Below are 10414 nucleotides of genomic sequence, written 5' to 3'. Positions count from 1 at the left end.
AAATAAATTTATATATTTATTAATTTTTAAATTAAATTTGCATTTAATTTCTCATAATAGAAATAAAATACCATATACAAAAAATACAATCCATTGCATAATATAAAATAAAATTTCATACTCAAAAAATAAAATAAATTACACAAATTGTAATGTCATACAAAGAATCATTCAAATGTTAAACAAAAATAATACATTGCTAACATGGGTTATAAATTTCTATAAAACTAACAAATAATCATACAACTTTGTTTCTTACTGGAAAGGAATGTCAAACATGATTACAGGTCTCCCTTAATCTTGATTACTCACCTGCTTAAGTAGAATGTTGTTGTTGAGAAGGTTACCTAGCAACAGAGAAAAACACAACACCTCTCCCACAATCACAACATCATTTACAGAGAAAGGGTTGTCAATTACTTTCATTAAGACTTTCATTCAATCACAAAAATATTAAATAAAAGGGTGAAACAGTAACTTACTTTTGATAAGTTGATCTCCCTTAGAGCAAACACAGCTTAAGCATTGAACAAGACCCTATTTCCCTCTTCTTTTAAAGTTTCCAGAATGTTTAGAATGCTCTCCTTACCTTGTTATTTCAAGTGTAAGGGGGAAAAAAAGTCCTCACTTTTGGTTCCCTATCAGATGCAGCATCAAGAACAGAGAACATGATCTCACCAAACATAATCAATAATCAGATTGAATTATATATTATGAGTAAGTAATAAAGTACATGTAATACAATAAAGTATTATTAAGGAACTTATGAGTTCAAATATTATTTTTTACACTCAGATGCCAAAATATTTTATGTTATTCTTCTACAAGTTGAGAACCAACTTAAACATGAAAGATAATAGTCCATCTGGCAACTTTTGATGACATGGCAAATGAAATTTCTCAGAGATAGAATAATACCTGTACTATTAAAATGATGGCAACCACAACAGGTGGTCCAATAACTACAGCCAAAAACATGCCTTTAATCATGTCTGGAAAGAAAAGAAAGATTGTTTGCTGCAATCATAAATCCCATGTGTTACAAACTTATATCCAAATTTAAATTAAATAAAAAGAGAAGTTGTTATCTCAGAGGGTATATGGTTTGCTAATGTGTTCCTCACAGGGACACGAAATCCAACCATTACTATGTTTGGATTCGAATTGGAAACTGTTACCTGGAATGGGAAACACAAGGTATCAATCATTAATCAATACAAATAATTCAGGGACTGTTTCTTTTTTCTTTTATTTTCCCATCAAGTCTTGTATGGTAAAGTGGCTGAATGGTTAGCAACTATAAAACAGCCCCTAAGACCAAATGACCATTTTACCCTTACATCCCAACAAACAGATTTCATAATCATCATCAATTTTAACATGAGAGAAGTTGGTGGAAAAAATATTAAGGGCAAGTAGGGGAAGGGTTGGTGTTTTGATACACTAAGCTGTCCAGATTAAGTGGTTAACCAAGAAAGCCCATCAAGTCAAACAAAAAAGTATGCCGACATGCGAAAGCCACGTTTCATCAGTACATTATTTAGGGAACCTTTTAATTATGCATTATCTCTAGAAAACCTTGATCATATTTATTGCATTTCAACTTTTATCGATCAAAGTCGATTATATCGAACGATAATTAACTTACACCTTATAAAAAAAAGTTAATTGATGAATCAATTAAAATGCACTCTTTCTTGTTCGGCCCATACATTTTTACAAAAGAGTTTTTTTATTTTTATTTTATTTTTAAATTATTATCACAAACGGAAATTTTGTAGGAAATGACACGTAGATAGCCGACATTGCCAAATGTAAAAAGAAAGAAAGCAACGGGGATGAATCCAGTGGGATGGCAGTACGATTATACACTTGTAGAACACGTATCAGACCCTAATCCAACAGGTGTGCCGTTAATGTAGTGTACATATATGTGTTTGACAAAAGTAGTTTTATTGGTTGTATATCATTGATGGAATTATACCTAGAACGAAATTGCATTGTAAGTCTATAGGATTGAAATTTATGGTAATATGAGTGATTGCAATACTATTATTCGAGGAGTACAAGCTTGTTCCATAGGTACCTGACATAACACAAGGTGACGTGGCATGATAGGATATTCCATTTCCTCCACAAAATCCGTCTCATCAGAGGCCCCACCACCACCACCATCGTTTGCTTCCTCTACCTCGAATGCCTGTTCAAACCAAAACAATAATTTTACAAAGGGCATTTTCGGAATTTTAGTAAGAACTTACTTTCTTTCTAAATTGTAACTAACCTGGCAGACAAGTAGCTGTTTTTGGTATTGTAACTTTGACACACGTTCTTTTAATTCAGTAACATAAGTTTTTATGCTTTGAATATTATCTTCACCTGTTGTTTTAGACATCATTTGAATCTTTTTCAGATTTGGTTTGCTTTGTGCAGCAACAACAGGAGGAGTAGTAGTACTAATATTTTTGTCCCCTTCACTCTGTTGATTATATGGAGCCATGTTCTCATGCCCCCAACACAACTTCTTTAAGGGATCAAATTACTTTGAAATTGACCTTGATATTCATCGATTTAGTTACATAGCAAGAAAAGGATTGGATGCATTTCGTGAACGTCTAAAACACGGGATTATGAATCTCGGCTTAACAATTCAGGTAATCTAAATCTAATCATGAATTGTTGATGTACTTTCAAACTATTACAACTTTTTCCCTCCCTAATATTTTTTCTTGTTAAAAAAAAACATACAGGCTCAAAAACCAGAAGAATTACCCGAGAAAATTCTTTGCTGTTTGAGATTAAACAAGATTGACTTTGTCAATCAAGGTCAAATACCCACATTAGTCGCAGATGATCACAATTCCAATTCCTCTTGAAATCATTCTTCCTTCTTTTCTTTGGTAAAATGTTCCTGCCCACTGTAAGTACACAGCTGCAATCCCAGTAAAAAAAAAAGGTGAATTTTTGCTTAAACCGAGTTAGAAAAGTAACAAAAGGTAAAAACTTTTCATTGTTTCTTCAATGTCAATTTTGAATGGTTAACGATACGGGTTCATTGTAATGTAAGTTGTTGTACATATTGATGTATCGATTGTTATTGGTTTTGTAAATACAGGATCATTTTCATTTTATAAACTATTGTTTTTAGTTTCATTTTGTATTCTGGTATTTACCTCCATCAAAATATGAATGTGGGGACACTTACAACTCTTTCATCTTGGGAGTAGGGGTAGTATGGTAAATTGCTTCTAGAACTTGGATGTTCCTCCTTGAGCTAGTTGATTTTGGCTTTGAGAGACTAAAAGTACCCCTAAAGCTAAATTTTCCAGATCTGGCAGGTTTTGTAACTGATAAGGGATCTGCATCTGCACTCTTTGAAGGGTTGATTTCTACCACTTGATATGTAAGGGGGATAGAACAGTTATTACTTATCCATTATGGGTAAAAAAAATCATATGATGTGAAAAAGACGAGTCCATCAGATGAAAGCCTGTATAATCAATAACTTATCAACATGTGAAAGATTAACCTTGTTAATTTCTCACATTTAATCAACAATTGGAATATAGGAGGGACACTTACAACTCTTTCATCTTTGAATCAAATTGAGCCTCATGAAAATAAGATCCTTCATGAACCATAGTCGCAATGACTGCACAAATTGCAGCAATAATCACTCTTAAGCAAAAGAAACCACGTGAAACATATGTGAGTCTGATTATCATAAGCAAGATACAGTGAGAATACAGGGTTCTTGATTACCAGGTTATAAGAACTCGTAGAACCAAAAACCCTATTTCCCCAAATTTATTTAATTATAAACCACGTGATGGATGCAGGTATACAACCTTGCTTGTGGTTTAGAGCATGCTTCCGAACAGATCCATCAACAACTTGTGCATTCAACATAATTTGGGTAACTTCCAATGCCATAAATTTTTCTTGCGAACACTGTTTCACCATAAAAACAGGTTAAGATTATTTAAAACTAAAAACACCAACAACACGTTACAAAAGCAACCTAAAATCCATATTTCCAACATTTACAAAGAACTAAATTTGAAATGTATGCAAGTTTTAAAAAATTAGAAAAACAAAAGCCAGAGAAAAAAGCCCCAACATTTGTAGAAAAAGTTGGAACAACTATGAAAGTTGTTGCTGCACAAACTAAGGCAATTGCAGGTGATTTGGAAATGAATATATGTTTTATTTTTCATTTTTAAATTGTTTAATCGTTTTTTTTACAATGTGAAAGTAACAAACATCTATCATTTTCATGAATTTTTTTTTTAATTTGCAGATAAGATAAAAAAACTGGGATAATGTTTGGGCTTTTGGAACTGGAAAGGTTGCTACCCCGGCTCAGGCTCAAGAAGTAAGTAGAAGGGTATTTATGTCTTTTTGGATTTTATTATTGTTGAAAGATTGAAAACCTTCTGAAACAGGGCTTCCAGAAACCCATGAAGACAATTCCTGTAAGGAAGAGACTGGATAACATGAAAAAGGGAGAAAAGACTATGAGAAACAAATATACATACCTTCTGCCTCTTGGGTCTTTCATTTTCCTCTTCCAAACATGAGATTTTGTTCTCCAGCTCATGTGTGTATAGCCACCAAGGCTTAGGGTTTTCCAAATACATGTTTGTGTACAAAATGAAGAAGAATACAATGTTATAAAAATAAGAAATTATTCCAACAACATTAAGATGTAAATAAAAAAGTTATAGAGTGTGCATACTTGTGGTGTTTTCAAGCTCTTTTATCATCTCTTTTGCTTGTAATTCAGCAGCTTTTTGTCCTGCTTCAGCTTCTCTTTTCTCTATACGAGCATGAGCTGAAGCTGAAATGGCAGCTTCTCTTTTCTCTACCTCTCGTTCTAATGTCTCTACTCTCTGTTCAAGAATCTGCACCCAAAAAAAAGTCATGTGAAAAAGAGGATTTATTAATATATTTTCTCACAATGTTTTTGAAATGAAATACAAAAAGAGCAGTTGATCCCCAATGAATTGAATTCAATCAGAAGTAGAATGACGATGTAGAAATTGCAACTCTTAACTGTTGAATTTCAATCAAACATTGATAAGAAGACTTGATGGATTTGTTATTAGGTCGAATTTTAGCTCAAAAACTGACGGAATCATGTTAATTTCAAACATGCAACACCAACCAAATCAGCCACAGAAACAGATATCAAAAATCATACGAGTTTTCTCTAATTTGAACAGATTATAAGAAATCCAACGATTGAAACTCAAACAATTCAATTGCAATAAGAGATCATCAACATGTGGATTACCGATTACCATTTACCAATCAAATCATATATCGGCAGAGAAATGTGGTTGAATCTCTTAATTTGACAAGCGAAGTTGTAAAAATTGTTGAAATCAGGTAATAGGAAAAACGGAAACGGAACCTTGATTGTACGGGCTTGTTCGGAGGTTAAGGAGGCTCTGTTTGTGTACAAAATGCCATATGAAGATTGACCAACCCCATTCACGAGAGGTATAGCCACCAGATTCAACCTTTGTGTACTTCTCAAACGCCTCGAAAATTGACCAACCCCATTCACGATATCTGATAATAACATTAAAAAAATTAATATATATCATAAAAAATAATATATATATATATATATATATATATATATATATATATATATATATATATATATATATAATCAAGATTAAAAAAAGTAATAATAATAATAATAGAACATACTTTGAATCTTCTGTGATACGATATAGAACAAACAATGATTCAAGGGTTTCAGGGCACAAAAGGTTATGGCGATCAGCATGTTTGATGACAATGTCATGAATATACTCTGAACTCTTGTTTCCTCCATCAAGATTTTCCTCAGAGTAGCCCTGATTTATCAAAAACACTAATATTTATTAAAAAAAACAGTAACATCTGAATAAAAATAAGTCACCACTATAGAAGGATTATAACTCTTAAACCTTTCCCTTCCTTCATATCCAAGAAGCATCGCATACAGGGGCAAAACCGTCAATGCACCAGGGACCCATCATCCTTGTTTTCCTTTTCCTTTGATGAATCTGATTATTTCAGATCAAATTTACCTGTATAGATAATATTTAAAAAAAACATCAAAAGTTTAGTAAGTTATAACTTATAATAATAAATAAAGAGAAAATTGATATAGAATCATGGAATCATACATGAGCAATCTCCTGCCCCAAATCTGGATGCCTAGGAGCAATTATGGCAAGAATATTGATGTGCTTTTGCACTAAGGCTCTATGAACTAATACCATTACAAGTTGCTTCAGGAAAGTCAGAATGTAATGTGTGGAGTAGATTACAAGTTGCTTCAGGAAAGTCATAGCTCTCCTTAATCCATCTGCATTGCTCCTCAATACTCAATGTTTCAGGGATGAAATAGAAACCTGACAACACATAGTTATCAAGTATCAAGTATATGTATAAACAAATTAACCACATAACATAACTATAAGAGAATGGAGAAGAAATATCAAGAGAAAAAAAAAGGGGGGAGAATGGAGAAGAAATATCGAGAGAAAAAAAGAGCGAGAAGTTGTAAAACCCTAAATCTCCTTGACGGGGAGGAACAACAAAGATATATTGCGATTTATTTTTGGATGAGGCACTACCAACTTTACCTTAGACGATGCTTGAATCGTACCTTTCTAGGGCTTCATTAGTTCATAGATGGCGATAGGGAGAAGTTGTAAAACCCTTAATCTCCTTGTAAGTCTGACACAAGCACAATGTAACAAGCCCTAAATCGTAGTCTTGTGAGCGTGAGGACCCGAAAGTGGTTGGCTCTTAAACAAATGCTTGTAAACTTGAGCAGTCGTTACAGTCTCGGTGAGGTGAGGTGAGCTCGAGGTTGCCGGCAGGAAGAGGTGAGCGAAGGTCGCCAGTGGGAAGGGGTGAGTGGAGATGAGCAGAAGTGAGCAGATGTAGTAAATAGAGATCAACATTTTAAAAAAAAAACCCTAGATCCCCTGCGACTTTGTTATAAGAAGCGCGTTCATTTTTATGAATTATAAAGTGACATGCCTGCACGACGCACCTTTTTAATGGGTGCCCTCCGTGTTTTTTTTAAATTATAAAGCGACATGCCTGCACGTCACGCCTTTTATAATGGGTGCCCTCCGAGTTTTTTTTCTAACACTAATTTTAGGTCACAGAAAAATGCGCGTTCTAAATCCTTCATATTTTTTGGGATATGACATTATTTTTAGGATACACACTTTTGCGTATCGTAAATCACCGCGTGTCATTGTTCGCGCGTCATTAAAGGCCAATATTCTAGTAGTGCTGGTGAGCACATAGGGTTTTCAACCCGCAATAAATAAGTTTATTAATTTCATCAACCAACAATAACTTGATTACCCATTCCCATTATCCTCACTTTATGTCCTTAAAACACCTATCGTAAGGGATCTAGCCTAAGGATTATCATCGGGATGGACACTACTGCTAAGGGGTTTCCTCAACAATAAATGTCTGTAAGGCAACCATGAGAGGGATAGAGTAAACCCAGTGTACACATCGTTCACAAACACCTACAGGTTGCGGGCCTGCTAGCGTTCCACTTGACTGTCTAGAATAGTCCGTGGTTATCATATATACTCTGCTAGATGACTGGATCAACAACAACATCGAGGCCTCTCATAATTTTATTTCATCACACACCAACTATTTCATCTATCCATGTTTTACCCCTAACATATTTGTAGATATAAAATACATATACAATTTAAATCATTTAAAACATGTATAATAGTGTTCGTCTACCATAGATAACAAGTATACATATAATATGCACATATAGCATGTAATTTATATAAAATACTTCATATCTATGCGTAAGATGAAAATAAATATGCACTCACTTTAGTAGCGGGAGTAGATAGAATCTAAAAACGGTCAACGACTCGTGATCGTCGGGCTCGGGACGCGGAACAACTTTAGAAAATGAGAGAGAGAGAAGGTGGATTTGGTGTAAGAAGTGAATGAGGTCGAACTTGCTATTTATGGGCTGATTTCGGCCCATTCACGTCATGAGAATTCATTGCTCACTTCGTGAGCCATGGATGAATCACCTCGTAGCTTCGACATCTGCGTTCTAGGCTTGAATATTGTCTGTTTGACTCTTCACGTCGTGAGAATTCATTACTCACGTCGTTAGCTTTTGAGTTATCGTTTTCGTAGACTTCTAGCTTCGAAATGTGACTTTTTGACTCCTCATGTTGTGAGAAAAGAGGCTCACGTCGTGACTCCAGTCAATTTAGGGTTTCTGACACGTGTCATGCTCTTAGACAACTGTATCTTCGGAGGGTCATAACTTTTGCATACGAACTCCGTTTTTGACATTCTTTATATTCATGCATAGGTGGAGACGTACTCTACAACTTTCATTTAGACTCCTAACGATAAAAAGTAGTTTATCATAAACTAACTTTTTACATTTCCCAGTGTCGTGCCGGTTTTGACGCGAAACTTCGACATGTCATATCATCTTCGTTATAACTCGGATTTCGGCGTTCTTTATATCTCCGGAATCCTTGTCCCGACCACTACAACTTTCTTCATAGATATTGGACCTATCTATTATTTTATTTTTGATGCTTATTTTTATTCTTAACTTATTATATCTTATAATTAAATATAAGGCACATAAAATCACATAATATTCAAATAATTCCTATTTATTATTTCAAAGTAGGTTATAAGTGTTGACCCTAACTATTACACTATTAAATTAATGCTTAGCCTAGAAACACGGGCATTACAATTCTCTCCTCCTTAGGATGATTCCGTCTCGGAATCATGCATCAGTAAATAGATGTGGGTAGCAACTCATCATGTCACTCTCTGTTTCCCAGGTGAGGTTCGGCCCATTCGTATGTTTCCAGCGCACAAACACTAATTCAACCATCTTGCGGCGCAACTTCTTAGTCTTACGGTCAAAAATCGCCTCAGGCTCTTCAATTAGCCTCTTATTTTCATCCATCCTTAACTCTGTAATTGGAATTATATCGGGAATTTCACCCATAAACTTCCTCAAGTAACACACATGGAAAGTGTTATGAATACCATCTAGTTCTTCTGGTAACTTTAGCTTGTAAGCTTGGTTCCCAATCCTCTGAAGAATTTTGAATGGTCTTATAAACCTTGGACTCAACTTTCCTCTCTTTCCAAATTGTATAAGTCCCTTCTATGGTGAGACTTTGAGCAAAACCAAATCTCCAACTTTAAATTTCAGCGGTCGTCTTTTCTTGTCAGCATAACTCTTTTGACGATCCTGAGCTGCTAACATCCTCTCCTTGATCACTTTCAGCTTTTCAACAGTCTGATGGACTATCTCGGGGCCTATAAACTGCTTTTCTCCAGCTTCAAGCCAACAAGATGGCCTACGACACTTCTGTCCATACAACGCATCATAAGGTGCCATCTTAATGCTCGAATGATAACTGTTGTTGTAGGAAAACTCAACCAGAGGTAAGTGCTCATCCTAGTTACCTTGGAATTCTAGGGTACATGCTCTCAGCATATCTTCAAGTGTTTGAATCATTCTTTCGCTCTGACCATCAGTCTGTGGATGGTAAGTTGTACTTAAACACAACTTTGTACCCATTTCTTCCTGTAGACTTTTCCAAAACCTTAACGTGAAACGACTATCACGATCTGATACAATCGTTAATGGTACACCATGAAGTCTTACCACTTCCTTCACGTAAGCATTTGCAAGCTTATCACTAGACCATTTCTCATTGGCTGCTATGAAGTGTGCACTCTTTGTGAAATGATCCACGACTACCCAAATCATGTCGTGACCGTTCTTCGTTTTGGGCAGTTTAGTCACAAAATCCATAGTGATATCTTCCCATTTACCCATGGGTATAGGTAAAGGTTCTAAACTCCTATACGGTTTCTGATGTTGTGCGTTAACCCTTGCACATGTTACACATTCAGCCACATACTTTGCAATATTGAGCTTCATCATCGGCCACCAGTAGTAGGGTTTCAAATCCCTATACATTTTAGTGCTACCTGGATGAATCGAGTACATGGTTTTGTGAGCTTCTTCCATCAGAAGATCCCTTATTCCTCCCATCTTAGGTACCCAAATTCTATCTTGGAATACCTTCAATCCTTGTTTATTTGTACCGAATACCAACATTTTGCCTAAACGTTCTACCTTTCTGTCATTTTTCTCCAAAGCTTCTTCCTGAGTTTTCTTGATACTTTCTACAATCGTCGAGACAACTTCAATTCGTAACGATCTTGGCCTTTTTCTTTCAAAGTTTACTTTTCGACTTAAAGCATCAACTACAACATTTGCTTTACCAGGGTGGTAAAGTATCTCACAATCGAAATCTTTGAGTAACTCTAGCCAACTTCGTTGTCTCATGTT

At 35.1% G+C, this 10414-nt stretch overlaps 1 protein-coding gene across 1 annotated transcript; it reads right to left on the bottom strand.

Moving 5' to 3' along the window:
- Positions 1-1773: 1773 nt before the first annotated feature.
- LOC111907551 (kinesin-like protein KIN-7A) lies at positions 1774-2500 on the bottom strand. Its single transcript, XM_023903349.3, has 2 exons — positions 2285-2500; positions 1774-2200 (listed from the first exon to the last, which is right to left on the bottom strand). Exons 1-2 carry the CDS (start codon positions 2498-2500, stop codon positions 2024-2026), a joined length of 393 nt encoding a protein of 130 aa, XP_023759117.3. The 3' UTR covers positions 1774-2023.
- Between the last annotated feature and the right edge of the window lie 7914 nt (positions 2501-10414).

The sequence above is a fragment of the Lactuca sativa genome, chromosome 9 (assembly GCF_002870075.4).
Source record: "Lactuca sativa cultivar Salinas chromosome 9, Lsat_Salinas_v11, whole genome shotgun sequence".
NCBI lineage: Eukaryota > Viridiplantae > Streptophyta > Magnoliopsida > Asterales > Asteraceae > Lactuca > Lactuca sativa.
This window is presented reverse-complemented; position numbering and strand designations above follow the sequence as displayed.